Consider the following 17,212-nt stretch of genomic DNA (forward strand, 5'->3'; position numbering starts at 1 on the left):
CGGCGCCGCTCTCGCCATGCGGGCGCTGCTGCTCCCGGCGCTGCTGCTCCCGGCGCTGGCCGCGGCGCGCGGCGGCACCACGGTAAGCACCGGCCGGGACCGGGACGGGACCCCCCGGGCGGACACCGGGGGGCGAGCGGGGCGCTGCGGTCAGGTGCGCGGAGCGAGCCCCGGGGGCGGCCCCCGCCAGGCGCGGCCGGGAGCGCGGTGGCGGCCGCGGGGAGCGGGCGGAGAGGGGCGGCGGAACCGGAGCCCCGCAGCGGGAGTGGTCCCGGGACGGAGCAGGGCCCGGAGCGGCCCGTGCCCGGAGCGTCCCCGGGGCAGGAAGGGCGGTGCAGAGCCGGGACGTGCCCGGGCAGCCGGTGCGCAACGCCCAGCTCCGGGACCCGCGGGCGGAGCTCCCCGCGGTGCCCCCCGGGCTTGAGCGCAGGGCTCGGCTCTCGGCCGCCCGCGGGGCCCCGCCGGCGGGCACTCGCTCACGGCCCCGGCGGCGTCTCCGTTTGCTGCGGCACGTGGCGTGTGGCGAGGAGGAGGAGGAGGAGGAGGGTGCCGAGGCTGCCCTGCCCTGGCACGGACGCCTTCCAGCCGCTGCACGCGAGGAGCGCGGCACAGCAGCGAGCTTCCCGATGAGCACTCTCCGTGCGGGACGGGACAGGTCCTCGGGCAGAAAGCTAAGGCCGGCTCAGAAGCGGCCGGGCTCACTGTCAAAGGCCCTTCCTCCTCCAAACGCTGGCACAAATTCAGTGCTCGCATGAACACTTTTGCAAGAGGTCGCAGAAGCGAAGCGGCGCTGGGAACGTCACCCAGCTTGTCGAGCTGGGCGCGAGGAAACACTCGGCGCGGCGCGGGGATGCTCTCGCCTGCCGGACACCAGCAGGCAGCCCGGCCCCGGGGCTGCGGCCGCCCCCAGAACGCCTCTGGGGGAGCCGCCGGGTGGGGGTCCCCCGGCCTGCGGCAGGAGCCGCCTCGTGCCCCTGTGCCCCCAGTGCGCGGGGCTGGGCGCTGAGCACGGGGCCTGGCAGGGCTGTGCAGGTTCAGTGCCGCGGGCGATGCTCGGAGGCAGTGACCTTCGCAGAGCAGGCTGCGCGGGGACCTTTTTTTTAAGACTTCCTTGTTTATTGCCTTTTGTGTATAAATAGAACATATGGTTCCTGTTTAAGGAAGCCATTTAAAAGGCTGAGCGGGGTTTAATGTTACCGCCCGGGTGCAGGCAGGCGCGGTGCCCTGGCTGCTGCGCGGAGGTGCGTGCACCGCCGGGCTCGCTGCAGCCCCAGCGCCCGCTCTAGCCCTCAGCCCGGGGCGAGCGGCTCTCGCTGCTGCCGACCCCTGCGAGATAAAGGGACTGCGGGCCGGCTGCCCCGAGCAGGGGCTGCTGCTGAAACCCGGGCAGGAGATCCCTCGGTCCGCGGGTTTAGGGGTCGCTGCCTCTTGGTGCCGCGGGGGAGCCTTGCTTTGCTCAGCCCCCCGTGCCCCGTGCAGTGTAAACAACCCGCAGCAGCTACGGGCGGGCTCGCTGCGCATGGCCCCGGCCCGCACGCCCCACCTAAGTGCGACGCTGGCCGCCGCGCGAGGCCGATCCTCCCTGGAGCAGCGCTGCCAAGTGCGATGGGAGGGAATGCACCGCCCGCCGCCGCCTGCTCCCACGGGAACGAGCCTCCGGCACGAGGAGCTGGAGCCGTGCCGCGCGGAAGGTGCTGGCGCGGGCAGGACCACAGCGTGATTCCCAGGGCTCGGCCGTCGGGCTGCGCTGGGGGGTGGTCGTGGGGTGCTGGTGGGCAGCAGCGCTGCCCTCCCAGCCCCAGCACCCTCGGCACAGCCCTCGCGGGGCTGCCATGGGGACACGTGCACGCAGGGACCTCGCGCAGCCCCCTGGGTGCGGAGGGACGAGGCTGGCAGCTGGGCTCCGAACCTTCCTGCCCGTTTGCACAAGCGCCCGCATTGCCACGGGGAGGTCGGAGGGAGCCAGGGCTGAGCGCGGGAGCTTGGGGACACGGCGTTTCCCCGGGAGGATCCCGCTCCCCGCGCCGCCCTGCCCATCCCCGTCCACGTCCCCGCCAGCCCTCTGCCACCGCTGCCCGCGGCACCCTGCCGAGAGATTTATGAGATCCTGTTAAATTTACAGCTCTCCCCAGCAGCCTGGTGTTTTCCTCCCAGCTGGTGAGACCCTCGTTTCCCTATGAAAAGGGAGAGGGGTTTTTTTGAAATGCAAAACGCAGGGAGGCTTCGCCGCAGCTTTGGGAAGGGAAGCCCCCAGCTCCCGGGGCTGGGGGAGCCGCTGGCACTGGAGCCCAGCTGGGAGCGCAGTGACCGAGGGAACGCAGCTCCCCGGTTGCCGGTCCTGGGCCACCGCCAGCCCCGCGGACAGGGTCGGTGCCGGCGGAGCCTTTGCCCTTTCCCACGCCGCGTTGTGCTCGGGGGTGGAGGAAGGGACAGCGAGAGTTAATCTCAGCTCCCAGCCCGGCCACCGTTTGGTTTCCCAGGGGGACTCAGGCTGGCCCCTGGCTGCGGAGCCCCCCGCCCCCGGCGCTCCCAGCCTCATGGGGCACTGAGCAGGACGGTCCCCAGAAGCAGGACGGTCCCCGCCAGGACCTGTCCCCAGCTCCCCAGGGCTCCCGCAGACCCAGCAAGGTGGGGACCCCTGCGCTGCCCCCGAGGCTGCGGGACGGGCTGAGCTCACCGCCGGGCTTCTGGCTGCACGGGGCTGACGCCGGCACTGCCGGTGCCCACGCGTGATGCTTGTCCCAGCCGCAGGAGCCCAGCCCCAGCCGCCACCCATCACCCGGGGCTTCTCTTCTTGGAGCCTCCCAGCAGCGCTCGAGCTCTGCATTTCCTCATTAATCAAGGGGCTCGTTAGGGCACTGGCACAAAAATGCCAGGGATTGTGTGTGCAAGGTGTGGCTGGCGGCAGGGAAATCTGGTGGGCAGGGGGAGGTTCCCTGTGGCCGCAGCTGGCTGCCCTCGGAGGGGCCGCCAGGAGCCACGGGGCGTCCCCTGTCCCCAGGCTGTGACCCCGCTGGCTGCTGGGGAGCCAAGCCCCCGCGTCCCCACCGCTGTCCTGGGACGTGACCAAGGGCACGTCCACAAACGGGCAGGTGCCAGCCAGCAGCAACCAGTGTGGCCGTGACCACGGGTGCTCTCCTTTCCTGTTACCCCCAGGCTCTGGGGGCGTTTTCCCAGGACAAGCCCCCACGAGAGGACCCTGGCTTGCTCCGGCCTCCCGCTGCCCCAGATCTCCAGGGGAAGATGTACCCGGCCGGCCGGGAAGGCAGCCTGGAGCACAGACAAGCTGCTTTTTCCAACTCAGCAGCTTGGCCAAAGCCAGGCTGGGACATGGGTTTTCACACAGATGGGTGTGAGAGGGAACAAGCAGCCCTCGCTGCTCTGCTGGCGTCACTGCTGCCAGCCGCTGCCCCGGGCTGGAGAAGCCTCTGCAGCAGCTGCTGGGCTGCGGCTCCCAGCTGATCGGAGCACAGGCAGCACCGGCAGCAGGGCGAGGAGCACGGGACGGGCTGGCAGCTGCCCGCCACCGGACAGCGGTGCCCCTGCCACCGGGCTGCGCAGCGGCTGCGGGGAGCAGGAGCGGCCTCGGGCCACGGTGCAGCCGCCTCTGGGCACGACGGTGGGTGCTGGGGGACACGTGGCTGTGCCCACCCGGCCCTCCAAGCCTGCAGCACTGAGGGCTTTGTTCCCAAGAACAGCTGGGGAGAAAGCAGTTCCTTATCTGGAAAAAACAGCCGAAAAGCACCCCGGGCTCTTGCGTGAGTCAGGGCCATGTGTGGAAACAAGGGAGTCCTTGACTGGGCCTGAGGCCATCGCGGGAGCCGTCCCCGTCTGGAGGGGCTGAGCTCACCCCGAGGTGGCTGTGTCTCATCACGAACAATCGTCCCTGTGTGGGGCCAGGGTGTGCAAGCTCCGTGCCCCCCCGGCCAAGCTGCAGGCACGCAAGGATGGAAGCGCTGCTGGCTCCTCTCGCCATCAGCGCTGCTCACCCAGGTCCTGCAGCAGCTGGGAAATGGTGGCTGGAACCGGCCCCGCGTCCCTAGGGCACGAGAGGTTCTGGTGGCCGTGGGGGTGAGAAGCTGCTCAGGTTTTGTCTCCGTCACCACCAGCTGGGTGGAGAGAGGAGCCCCTGGGGAGGGGGAGTCCCAGCAGAGCTTGGGGCTGCAGCGGGTGGGAGGCTCGGTGGTGGCTGGTGGCCCCGCGGGACCCCCAGCACCGCGTCCCCCGCAGGCGCTGGGTGAGGCGGACCAGGTGCGGATGACCTCCGAGGGCTCCGACTGCCGCTGCAAGTGCATCCTGCGGCCGCTCAGCAAGGACGCCTGCAGCCGCGTCAGGGCCGGCAGCGCGCGGGTGGAGGACTTCTACACGGTGGAGACGGTGAGCTCGGGGGCCGACTGCAAGTGCTCCTGCACCGCGCCGCCCTCCTCGCTCAACCCCTGCGAGAACGAGTGGAAGATGGAGAAGCTGAAGAAGCAGGCGCCCGAGCTCTTCAAGGTACCCGCGGGCCTGGTGGGACCAGGGTGTGGGTCAGGGCCCCCCGCCCCACGCAGCGGCAGGCCCCTGGGGGGGCAGCGGTGCGGTTCCCACGCTGCAGCCGCAAGCGGGGAAGGGGACACGTGGGGCACCCCATGGGGCGCTGCCCCCTGGCCCCTGCCCCAGCCCGGCTCTCCCTCTGCAGCTGCAGTCCATGGTGGACCTGCTGGAGGGGACGCTGTACAGCATGGACCTGATGAAGGTGCACTCCTACATCAGCAAGGTGGTCGCCCAGATGAACACCCTGGAGGAGGTGAGTGAGCTCCGGGGCACCCTCCCCACCGCATGCCGACGGCCAGCCCGGCAGCACCCTCGACGTGTGGCCTGGCCCCATCTGGGCGCTTGGGACTTTTGGGGGTGCTGTGGGCTCCCCCCAGCAGGGCTGCTCCCCTCATCCTCTCCTCCCTCCAGACCATCAAGACCAACCTGAGCAGGGAGAACGACTTCATGAAGGAGAGCGTGCTGCACCTCACCGACCAGATGAGACGCTACGAGAACTACTCCGACATCATGATCAGCATCAAGAAGGAGATCTCCAACCTGGGCTACCAGCTGCTGCAGAAGGACGCTGCGGCGGTCCCTGACAGCAAGGCTCAGGTACCCAACCCCCCCGCCGGGCTGCCCCCGTGGTGCTGCAGAGCCGAGCTGCCCTGGGGTGCCTGCAGCTCCCGGGACTGCGGCGGGGTCTGACCGGGGCTCCCCCAGGACACGGCGGGCGGCCGCGGGAAGGAGGCCGCGCAGTTCCCCAGTCCCCGCAAGGCGCTGGCGGACAGGGCGGCTGCACGAGCGCCCAAGGAGAAGCCGCTCAAGCCCGAGAAGCCCAAGAAGGAAAACGCGAAGCGAGGCGGGTCGCAGCCCACGGCCAAGCCCAAGCCGCCCGCACACCAGCAGACCGTGGTCCGGGGCATCACCTACTACAAGGCCGGGCAGGCGGAGGAGGCACAGGGGGCGGCCGGCAGCCGCGGTGAGTGCAGGGCTGTTCTGGGGGGCGGGGGCCAGGGGCTGTCACTGCCGGCACACCAAACCCCCCCCGTGTCCCCACAGAGAGCACCGCCAGGGGGGCGGCTGTGCCTGAGCGGCAGGAGGAGAGGGGCCCCACGCCCCCCCCAGCTGAGAGCACCCCGTCCCATCCCGGTGCACGGGCAGACACCACCGTGCCCAGCACCACGGCTGCACCCAGCACCGCCCTGGCCCCCCGCACCGCCGCCCGCAGCCCCCCCGGGGACGGGGCTGACAGCACCAGTGGCCCCGAAGCGCCCAACAGAGGTGAGTGAGCACGGCCGGGCTGTGGGGAGGGGGCACCCACGGCACCCGTCCTGGCTCCTGTGGGCTGGTGTCCCAGCTCCTGGCCCTGCAAGGACTGAGCCTTCCTCCTGCTCTTCCTCCTCCTCCTCCTCCTCCCCCCCGCAGTGAAGGAGGTGGAGTGTGAAGGCACCATCAGGTCGGTGGAGCCCCCCACGGAGCACCACAGCTATGGGCGCAACGAGGGGGCCTGGATGAAGGACCCAGTGGCCAAGGATGACCGCATCTACGTCACCAACTACTACTACGGCAACAGCCTGGTGGAGTTCAGGAGCCTGGACAACTTCAAGCAGGGTGAGGCCGGTGGCGGAGGGGGGCCTTGCTTCCTGCCGGGCGCTGTGCCAGGCCCTGGGCGCTGCCTCCCTGCGTGGAGAGCGGACGGGGACCTGCCCCTGGTTCCCTGTGCCTGGCGTCCTGCCCGGCACCGGGGAGCACAGGGTGCGAGGGGACGGGGCCACCCGGAGCCCTCAACACCTCCCGCCCACCCGCAGGACGCTGGAGCAACCTCTACAAGCTGCCCTACAACTGGATCGGCACAGGGCACGTGGTGTACCGGGGCGCCTTCTACTACAACCGTGCCTTCACCAAGAACATCATCAAGTACGACCTGAAGGAGCGTTACGTGGCCGGCTGGGCGCTGCTTCACGACGTGGTGTACGAGGACACGACGCCCTGGAAGTGGAGGGGGCACTCGGACATCGACTTCGCAGTGGATGAGAGCGGGCTCTGGGTCATCTACCCCTCCGTGGACTACGACTACTCGCAGCAGGAGGTGATCGTCCTGAGCCGCCTCGACCCTGGGGACCTGTCGGTGCGCAGGGAGACCACCTGGAAAACGGGGCTGAAGCGCAATGCCTACGGGAACTGCTTCATCATCTGCGGCATCCTGTACGCCGTGGACACCTACAACCAGAAGGAAGGGCAGATCTCCTACGCCTTCGACACCCACACGAACACAGAGGCGGACCTCCGGCTGCCTTTCCTCAACGAGTATGCCTTCACCACGCAGGTCGACTACAACCCCAAAGAGAAAGTGCTCTACGCCTGGGACAACGGCCATCAGATGACCTACAGGCTCCACTTCGTGGTCTGAGTACCCGGCCGGGTCCGGGCACCCAGCAGCAGCCTGGCACCGGCACCCGAGCTGGGCCGGGGCCGCAGGAAGAGCCCTGCTCCCCCCGGGGCTCTCCCAGCCAGCAGCCACGGGCAGGGCCGGGCTGTCAGGGCCCTGTGGTGCGGGGATCACCCCGGGGACACCCCCACGACGAGGTGGCTGCCGGGGCTGCGGGGCTGGGTGCCACCCCTGGCGGCTCGGCCGGCACTGTCTGCTGGAGGCCCCGGGGCTGCGGCAGGGCTCGGTGCAGCCCGGCACCTCTCCCACCCCGAGGCGCTGTGCGCGGCTTGGCCCCGTGCCCGCTGCAGTCGTTGGTGCCCTTAGCACCCCCAGGACCTTGTCCTGCAGGGTGGGTGCAGCTCGGGCGCTGCCTCGCCGGCAGGAACAGCCGCTGATTGCTATTTTAGAAGATGCAAATAAGATGCCTATGCTTTTGCAATTCATTAGCTCGTTATTTAAACGCATTCGTGGGAGGCGTGCGCTGGCACGGAGCAGCCTGTGTGCAGCGCTGGGGTGCGCCCTGCCTGCGCCCAGCACCGGGCAGGGAGGGGGTGCGCAGCCCTCCTGCACTCCCCCCACGGCAGGGTGAGGGCCCAGGATTGCTTGGCTTGGTTTCTGTCATTTTAGAAGTGAACAGTATTAAAAAGTAACATGTAAAACCAGATCGTGTGCCTCCGTCGTTTCTCCTGAGGCCGGGATGGGGAGCTGTGGGTGCTCGTGGTCCCGCTCGGGGTGCGCCCATCCCACGGCCAGGCGCAGTGGGGCTGCTTGCATGCGTGGGGGCTTCCCCCTGCACACGCTGGCTGTGCCCGGGGAGGGCACCGTGCTGCGATGCTGCTCGTGCCCACCCCGTGGCACAGGGGCTCAGCCTGCCCCAGCCTGGCCCCGTGGGGCCCTGGGGTGGGCACCGAGGGGTCGGCACCCGCCTGTGGCACCCGGCGTGGCCACGGCTGCGTCCCGCGGGCCCCTGCCTGGTGGTGCAGGAGGCAGGCCAGGACCAAGAGCAGGGCCAGGAGCACGGCCTGGCTCAGTCCTGGGGAAAAAAGAGGAATTTGCTGTTTCCAGGCCTGAGGAGGAACATCTGGGAGCTGGGACCGGCTGCCAGGAAATCTGGTCTCACTGTAACCTGGACACAGAGAGGCGAGAGCAGCTGAGCGTGGGCATGGGCGGCAGCAGCTGCCCCGGCCCTGCTGTGAAATTCTGCAGCCATGGAGCTGCCAGGGGGCCCCCGAGGGGCCAGGGGGTGAGAGCAGCCCCCCCAGCGGAGCACACATCCTGGGCATGGCCGAAATGATGCTTCCTGCTGGAAACGCCCAAGGCGGGCACCACGCACAGGCAGCCCGGCACTGCCCTGGGGCTGCGGGATGCCCTTCGCCGGCTCAGCCCCAGCCCCAGCCCCACCCGGACCTGCCCCGGTGCCCCGCTGGTGCTACGGCGTGGTGCGGTGCAGCACATCCCTTGCTCATCCGCCAGCCCCCCGTCAGGGGAAAGGAGCTGGCTGACTTTTTTCCCCTGGCTGGGTCTCTGCCAGGCTTTTATCTAACGATCCCCAGCAAATCCCTGTCTAAACAATACGGATTTCTGACATTTTTTTGCGGTAAAGTAAACTCCCAGCACATCTCTAATTCCAGGGCTTTGTTGTTCTTCTGCGGGGGCTGCCGCTCTGCCTTGCGCTGCCTTGCTGTGCAGGTCCAGCGATGGGCTGGGGGTTAGGGGCGTCCCTCGATTCCCTCTGGGAACGAAAACACCAGGAACAAAGCACGGCCCCAGCCATGCCTCGGGGGCAGCCGCCCGCACCCAGTGCCACGGGGACCCGCAGGCACCTGCAGCGAAGCACCCCGGGGCCTGTCCCTGCGCCCCCCGTGCCCCCGGCAGCGCTGCCTGTGCCCTGTGCCCGGGGCCGCAGCCACGGCTGCCCGGGAAGCAGAGGGTATGACGAGAGAGGGGCCCGAAGGGGAAGGGAGTGGGGGGTCCCAGGGCGAGGTTAATTAAAACCGCGTGGCTGGAGGGCAGCGTTGCCTAATTGCAGCTGTGGGGCCTCCTGCAAAGGCGCCCCTCTGTGAGCACACCCTGGCTGCCATTAACACCACGATAACGAGAAACTTTAATTACACCCAAATGACAGACATTTCACGAGATAAGTCCTTCCCCCGATGGCTGTGGCATTTCCCCAGGCCCTGTGGCCCCAGCCCGCAGCACCCATGGCCAGGACAGCTCAGCGCAGCCCTGGGGGACACGCAGCTGGCTGGGTGACGCTGACCACAGCGCACGGCGTCCCCAGGGCTTTCCCGGTGCCCGGCACTGCTGGGCCCTGCACTGGCCGCGGGGGCTGTGGAAGCATCCTGGACCCCCGGTTCAGCGCCACAGCAGCCCTGCCCTGGCTCCTGCCTGACAAAACACCAGCAGCGAGCAAAAACAAAGGGGCTTTTGTCTCCCGGAGGAGTCATTATGCTGGGTTCTTCGGGCTTCCCCGGCCCCCCACCGCTGCATGATTTTTCTCAGCCTAAAGTCACCCCGATGTCACCCCGATGCCTTTCTCCGCTATTGTGTGCCGGGGACTCCCCCCCAGCCGTGGCCATGGAGCTGCTCCATGGCGCCTGCCCGGGTGCTGCCCACGCAGCTGGGACATGTGGCTCGGGGACACGCGGCTCGGGGACACGTGAAACCTCCTGGGCCACTGCCATGGGGCCGGGCTGCTTGTGCGTGTGGGGACCACAGCCCCGCCAGCCCACGGGCTGCACAGTGCCAGCTTGTGCTCGTCCTGCTGCTGCTGGTGCCCCACCAGGCGGGGCAGGACAGAGGTCCCTGCGCAGGACATGGTGGGGACACGTGGCTGGGGACAGGCCGGGTCCCTGCCGCGCCAGACGCCACTGACTTCCAGACATTCCTCCTGTGCGTGCCCAGCACCACCTCTGCTCGTAACGTGATTAAGAGATTAAAAATCCCTCCATGCAGCAGCAAGCAGCAAATGAAGCTTGAGATGGGGACGCAGCGGGGTGGCAGCGCCCGAGGCCCGGTGTTGGTGGCGATAACGCGGCACCTGGGGAAGGGCGGCCGAGGCCAGGGGGGGCGGGTGGACGGGCACCGCGTGCCCCCTTCCGCAAACACCCGCTGTGGTCAGCAGGTCCTGGGGGCTGCCCCCCGCGGGTCCCTCTGGCAGGGCAGGCGGTGAGGCAATAAAGGCCCACCTCCCCCCGACCCCCTCTGCTTCCTTCTCAGTTACCCACCCGGCTCTGTGTGTTTGCGGTAGCTCTGCCTCCCTGCTGGCCCAGCTAATCAGGCTGGGGCCCTGCTCAGCACAGAGCTGCCCGGGGCTGCAGGCATCCCCCAGGGTCCCAGCCCCATGGTGGGGAGCAGCCCAGCACGGAGGGCAGAGCAGGACGGGGCGAGGACATGGTGCGGGGAGCTGAGCAAGGCACGGGCTCTGCTCCAGGCATGGCTCGGCCGCAGCCAGCCCTGGCTGCCGCGTGGCTGCCGGAGGGCTGGAGCCTGCCCGGACCTGCCGTGCTGGGAGCTGCTGCCGCACCAAGCGCACCTCCTGCCCGCCACAGGGCACCAGGACGGGGCCACATCTGCCTGCGGGTGGCCCCGAGGGGACTGGAGCACGCGGGGCTGCGCGCCCTGCATGGCCCTGCGCTGGGCATCACCCACCTGCCCTGGCCACGGACAGCTGAGGGTCGCGTGCCCGGCGGTGCTCAGGGAATCCGAGCTGGGGAACGGGGCCCTTCCCTCGCTTCTTATATCTGGCCAGAGCTGTTGACCCAGGGAATGGAGCAACGCGTGTCCGGCAGCAGATGGAAGTGTGTCCTGGTGCTGTGCCCACATTGCAAACATAATTCAAAGCCAGAGCCAGCCATACCGAGTGTCACATCGGGCTATTTTTATCGCCCTCCCTGACCCTGCTCTCCACGCTGTCCCTGCTACGTGAGGGCCTGGGCGCAGCCAGCAGCACAGGAGGCATTCCCGCTGCGCCTCGCCTGCAAGGGGCACATCCCCGCTGCGAGCTGCCTGGCAGCCACCGGCTCGCTGCACCCGCGGCTGGCGGGAAGGGGGGGACTCCCCCCAAAGCACCCCGCCGCCCAGCACCAGGCCTGCTCCGGTGCCCCCCCTCTGCGGGGCTGTGCTCGCAGCAGGAGCTGTTTCTCTTGTAACCGTGATGGAGCCGCATCTGGCAGTGCAGCAGGAGGCTCAGGATGCGAATATCGACCAACCCAAACAAGGCTGGCCGGGCGAGCAGCAGGCGCTGCCGGCCCCCACACACCTCCCCAGCACGCAGGGGCTGTGCGGGGCTGCCAGAAATGGCACAGAGGGGGGGAAGCCAAGGCATGAACTGATCCCAGGACAGGGGCCCTCTGGCATCGCTTGATGTCCCCCTTTCTGGGCTTGGGCAGGCACCGAGGGCACACAGCACAGACGCTGCAGGACAGGAGGGGGCAGAAGGGGCAGAGCACAGGGCATGGGGCATCCCCTCATCCCCACCAGTTTTCCCTGGGCCCCACTGCCCCCCCTTCTATGTGCCCTATCAGGCATGGTTGTTCCTAAAACTGAGCTGGTGGTCCCCAGGGCCAGCAAAAGACGAGGCTGTGACTAAGTCACCGCAGGAAGCAGCACAGCTCAGCAGGGAGCACGGCCTCACGCCCAGCACAGCCGCTGTCCCCAGGCCTGGGGGCCGGGAGCCGCGTGGTGGGGCTGGGGGACGGGGAGCTGCCGGTCCCTGCTGGCACACCGGGGCTGCAGGGCCGGGGCTCGGCAGAGAGCTGTGCCCGTGAGGCTGCCATGCATGCTGGCAGCAGCTCAGCAGAGCCTAGTGGCCCCCAGGACACCCAGAGACAGGAGGCTGAGCCCCTGCCCGTGCCCCTCTGTGTGCCCTGACCCCATCGGGCCCCTGCACTGGGACTCTGGTGGGAAGATGTCGGTGCCTCCGCAGGCCCCAGTGCAGGACCTGCAGAGCCGTGGGCGATGCAGGGCTGTGGGGCCGAGCCCTGCTGACCCCGAACGCCACGGGGCAGGGCTGGGCAGCGACAGGCGGCAGCGGCCGGAGGGAAGGGAGGGAGCTGCGGGCCTTGGCGGTGCCGGGGCTGACTCACTCGCAAGTGGAAACACAAATCCGTTCCCAGGCTCACCGCTGCTGCTCCAAACCGCCCTGGCGAGGCAGCTGGGCATGGCAGCCCCCTCGGGGTGCCCTAAGGGCTGGATGGGACCAGAGGTGATGCCGGGACAAAGCACCCACTCCTGGCACAGCCCCGTCACCTGCTTGGGCAGCAGCAGCCCCCCCAGGACCAGGGGGATGTGCAGAGGGGTCACAGCATGCACTCAGACCCTCAGCCACGCTGCGAGCCCCAGGGCAGCCTCCACCCCTCCGTCGGTGTCATGCTCCCGGGGAGCTCCTCTTGGCCAGCCTGCGCTCTGCAGTCCCCGCCAAAGAGAATCTCAGCAAACATGGGCCAGAACTAAAGAAATAATGCAGGATGCAAAACTTTTCCAGATGTTGGGGTTTGCTACTGTTCTCCCACGTGCGCTGCTGCCTCGGCCCAGCGTGCACGCTGCCTGCTCGCAGCCCGGCCGGGTCTGCACCCCCCTGCTGCGCACCCTGGCAGTGACCGGCTGGTGCCCATGTAGCGCGGTGCCCGTGCCGCTGCCTCTCCTCCCTGCCCGCTGCAGGAGGGGCTCCTGCTGCTCGGGGTGCTGCGGGGACCCTGCACCCTACAGAGGCTCCCTCCTGGACGGCACCCCATGGCATGGCATGGGGGGAGGAGGGCCGCCCACGCTGCTCCCCCGGCTGGGCTCTGCCCGGCCTCGCACAGAGGCTCCCTTCATCGGGTGCACAGCCCGGGCTGGCAGGGAGTCAGAGGGCCCCGGCACGCAGCACCCCCGGGTCTGGGAGCCCCAGTGCCACCTTTGTCCGGGAGCCACCAGGACAGCAGGAGGGGGCCCCGCGGCGCAGCGCCTGCGAGCAGACACTGCCTGCATTCACGGGAGCAGCAGGGCCGGGGGCGGCGCAGGGACAAGGCCTCCCCCTGCCCGGCCAACAAAACCAGCATTCAGGGCAGCGAGCAGGCGGCTGCCCTGGGCCGACCTGGGCTGCCCGTGGGGCTGGCAGGACAGGGGGCTGGTGGGACAGGGCTGGTGGGACACGGCTCTGCCCACCAGGCCGGGTGTGACGATGGCATCGCTGCTCACACGGCTCCCTGGTGGCACGCGGGGGGCAGCAGGCGCAGCTGAGGACACGAGGGTTGTGGTCACGGCCCAATGCGTCCTGCTGCATCCCCACATCCCCTGCTGCCTACAGGAGCCCAGGGGAGCTTCGGGGCTGGAGCAGCGACTGCTGCTGGCACGGAGGGGTCCGGTAGGGGTCCCCCGAGCCCCCCCCGCCCCCCAGAACCGAGCCAGCTCAGCACCCCCAGCATCAGCCTCGCCCCGGCCGGGTGCAGGCAGCAGGTGCGCGCTGCGGCTGCCAGCGGGAGCCAAACCCCGCTACCGCCACCTGCCTTCAGGCTGCTGCAGGAGCACGGAGGCGGCTTCAGCCCCCGCAGCCAGCGGCTGCTGTCGGGCCGCGACAACCCAGCACTTCCCTGGGACGCTCAGCCAAGTGGGAAGCAGCACAGACTGCTGATGGCCCTGCAAAGCATGGCACAAAGGGCAGGCACCAGCAACCTTTCTGCTCTGACAGCAGTAGCGTGCAATTCTCTACCTGCAGCCCGTCACTCCTGCATCCCTTCAGAGAAGTACGTTACTCCCAGTATTTCTGAAGAGTTGTTTGTCCACAGGATGACTTCTAGAACAGCACAGGGAGAGTCTGATGGAAGGGCAAGGCTCGCATGTTTTGCACCCTGCTACAGGCAGATGGAGCAATTCAGCCCCAGGATTTAATGCAGTGGCAGAAATCCACTTACCTCTTCCTAAACACCTGGTGCAGATTGTGCAAAAACTTACAGTGCTGTCCCATATTAACTCCTGCAGCAGTGTGGCAATCCCTTTGCCTTGCACTGTGGGCTTCACAGCCAAGTATCTAACAGGCCACTTACTCCCCCTCTCGACGGGAAAGCACAGCACGAGAATCCCACCCCGTACAGCAGTCTGATCCACCACCACCTGTCTAAGAATGCAGAAACAGTGTGCTCCTCAGCCTGATTGCTGCACTGAGTGGAGCTCAGAGGGCAGAGCTGAGGCAAGCCGAGCATTTAACTGCAAAGATGGCCTTGCTCTCAGCACAGTTGCACTAGAGACCTCCACAGGTACCTTCTGACCTGAACTATTCTGTTTGGAAACGCACCTAGCAGAACTGCGGCACAGCAGCAACAAATTCTGTTTCGGCTTTAGGATGTTCAGGTGTCAGCTGCGAGCCACGATTCATTTTATCTGTTCAACTTGGCCAACACGTTGAGTCTTCTCTGGGCATGACAACGCTGTCCAAACCTGTGGCTTCAGCTTAGGTTCTCAGTGCCTGGTATTTAAGCTTCCCGCCCCCCCCCTCCCCCCTTTTTTCCCCTTTCTTTACTGAATGGTAAGCAGCATGTTAACGATCTGTAACCCAACTGCATCGGGCTCCTGGGACAGAAGCGTGCAGATCTGCATCCTCGCAGTGCTCTGCTTGTTTTTCTTCTGGAGGGCCACGTGTGCTGGGTAAAAGGCTCGTGCTTATCCCAAACAGGCTACTGCTGGCCGCTGCAGGGTATTCGGTAACAGCAAGCATTTTGTAATGCTGCACGTCTTTCTGTAACATATCAGCCTGCAGAAGCCACAGCTCAGCACTCCAACCTTACAGCGTGCTTCAGCAGCCTGGCTCCTTGCAGGGCCTGGGCCAGAGCTGTCAGGCTGCGCCTCCTGCACTGCCAAGTGCATCGTGTTCAGGTCCACACTAGGCCCTTTATGAAGCCACCACACAGCCAACATTAGCATCATTGTAAAGCTATCCCTCATAGTATGTCAGTATATGGGAAATTCACTTTACCACACGTAATGAGCTCTCTCTCGTTACAACTTGCTTGAGGCTTAAAAACCCTTTGGATGTACGCTGAGTTCAATGAGCAGAATTACCATCTTTTCCCTGAACAGAATCTGGATCCAATTGTGTGTAAGGACTCCCTGATGGGTAGAGAATTTCTCATGTTGGAACACATTAGCTATACTAACACAAACCATCACTACCACATCAGTAACACTTGGATGGCTCTGTGCAACTCCTCACTACACCAGAACCAAAAAAGGCCTTTAGAATCACAACTTAGGGTTCCAAAGAACTTGGGCGAGGACAGAAAAATAAATCATTGAACGGGTTCTGTGCCAGCTCCACAGATCTGTGCTCATTTACCTGCTCTTCATAGAGAAAAGACAATTGTAAGCTGCAAGTTGTATTAGCACATTCATTGCCGATGAAAGTTCAAACAAGTTTTCTGTGGATCCTCTGATTTCTCTCCCTGAAGATGAAGACATCTTTATCTAACTGCTACTCAAAAGAACACCACTAACACCTTCTAAACCAAGTTCTATTTAATGAGACATACCCAGCCAATATAATTAAGAACTTTCAGTACACTGCAGTTTTATGCCTTGATGGCGTATTTCCGGACAGGGTACAAACGTTCTTTTCGCTGCTGTTTTTTGGTCTTCAGATTTTCTTCATGCTTGTTTAACCTGCGTCGCATGGCACGAGTCTTCTTCGGCCGCAGATCCAGAGGCTTGTACTTTTTGCCCTATTTTTGAAAACATACAACAGTTGAGTTTAAAAGACCGCATGCAAAGATCGATGCATGAGCTCACAAAGAGCTGAGTTACCTACAGAAACATTAGCAGCAGTACTTTAAGCTTCTTTGCACCAGAACTATCATTACACTCTAGAAGCTTACAGAATTTCCCTCCGCTGGGATGCAGAAGTTGATACCAACTTTTGTACCAGCTCTACTAACCTTCACTCAGGTTAGAGGTAAGTAATTGATCTTATGGGTCCCAATTTCCCAAGACCTTTTGAAATTTTCTTCTTCTCCCATTCTAACCAATCCAAACCCCTATCAGAACTACAGGAACGTGCTGAGCAAGAGAATTGCTCACTCACCTGCAACTTAATTAAGATTCAGCAAGCAGAGTATCTGCATTTCTGGGAACCACACCTTCTGGAAAATATACTAGACTTCCAGAGAAAGGGTGCTGCCCAGAAAACTCTCCTGGCAAAACATACACTGAGCGTACAGAATCCTGGTTAGTCTCTTAACAGTATTTTAAAATGAACCATGACTAGAGAACTTTAAACTACACATACATTAACATTTTTTCCCTTAAGTTTTGAACTTTACAAGTAAGAATCTATAGTTAGAATGCTTCAAAAATCTTAGCATGTTTGAGAATAACAAAAAGTCACTGCATAGGGAGTTTGGACTTACTTTGTAAAACTTTCTCAAGTTCTCCTTCTGAGTCTGATTGATCACAGTTAAGACTCTAGCAATAGATTTGCGCACCACACGGCTGCAGATGGAAAAAAAGAAGAGGATGTCTCAAAACATACCAAGGGACAAACACCACAGTTTTAAACAGCCAGTATTCCACGGAAAACAAATGACAGATATTCAACAACCACAGCTTGCTTTGCGGTGTGTGTTGCAGCACAGCACCACCCAGCAGGCCTCCCCGCAACGCCTCGGAGCAGAGCGCCACGCACCGAGCCCACACGCTCCCTCCGCCCTCCGGGGCGGGCAGCAGGGGGCGGCCGGTCCCTGCCGGTCCCTGCCGGTGCCCGTGCTCGGCCCCGCGCCCCCAGCCCCTCCCGGTCCGTCCGGGCCCCGCTTACATCTTGGAGAGCTTGGAGGCGGCCCCGCCCGTCACCTTGGCCACGCGCAGCTGGGACAGCTCCACCTTGAGGTCGTCCAGCTGCTTCAGCAGCTCCTCCTTCTTCTTCCCCCGCAGGTCCCGGGCCTTGATCTTGGCCTGCGGGCGGCAGACAGCCGGTCACGGCGCGTCAGGGGGGCAGCCCGGCACCCCCCCGGCACCCCCCCGGCACCCCCCAGGCACCCTGCCGCCCGCCGCCCCCCGGCCCATCCGCCCCCAACCCCTTCTTCCCCCCCCCCCCCCAGCGAGGCCGGGCCGGGCCCGCAGAGCACGGGGCCGCCGGTCCGCGGCTCGGTGTCCCGGTGTCCGCGCGGATGGCGGCGGATGGCGGCGCGGGGCGCTCACCATGATGGCGGCGGCGGCGCGGCTCGGGCGGAAGGGCCGGAAGCGGCGCGGGGCGGGGGGGAGGAGCCGCGGCCCGGCGCCTACCAATGGGCGGTGGCG

General features: G+C 65.4%; 2 protein-coding genes across 3 annotated transcripts; one reads left to right on the forward strand and one right to left on the reverse strand.

Moving 5' to 3' along the window:
- The first annotated feature begins 6 nt into the window (after positions 1-6).
- Positions 7-7,613, forward strand: OLFML2A (olfactomedin like 2A). Of its 2 annotated transcripts, none has more exons than XM_035312539.1 (8): positions 7-82; positions 4,231-4,494; positions 4,679-4,786; positions 4,945-5,130; positions 5,239-5,497; positions 5,578-5,799; positions 5,944-6,129; positions 6,327-7,613. In XM_035312539.1, exons 1-8 carry the CDS (start codon positions 17-19, stop codon positions 6,926-6,928), a joined length of 1,893 nt encoding a protein of 630 aa, XP_035168430.1. In that variant the 5' UTR covers positions 7-16; the 3' UTR covers positions 6,929-7,613. The 2 variants fall into 2 exon arrangements, with proteins under 2 accessions (XP_035168430.1, XP_035168429.1); XM_035312538.1 differs by lacking the exon at positions 7-82 and adding an exon at positions 1,029-1,736 and having other exon boundaries at positions 4,122-4,494.
- A 7,808-nt stretch (positions 7,614-15,421) lies between these two features.
- RPL35 (ribosomal protein L35) lies at positions 15,422-17,204 on the reverse strand. The gene is made up of 4 exons (XM_035312540.1): positions 17,114-17,204; positions 16,731-16,867; positions 16,327-16,408; positions 15,422-15,642 (listed from the first exon to the last, which is right to left on the reverse strand). Exons 1-4 carry the CDS (start codon positions 17,114-17,116, stop codon positions 15,493-15,495), a joined length of 372 nt encoding a protein of 123 aa, XP_035168431.1. The 5' UTR covers positions 17,117-17,204; the 3' UTR covers positions 15,422-15,492.
- Positions 17,205-17,212: the final 8 nt, after the last annotated feature.

This window comes from Oxyura jamaicensis (genome assembly GCF_011077185.1).
Source record: "Oxyura jamaicensis isolate SHBP4307 breed ruddy duck chromosome 17 unlocalized genomic scaffold, BPBGC_Ojam_1.0 oxy17_random_OJ68980, whole genome shotgun sequence".
Classification (NCBI taxonomy): Eukaryota; Metazoa; Chordata; class Aves; order Anseriformes; family Anatidae; genus Oxyura; species Oxyura jamaicensis.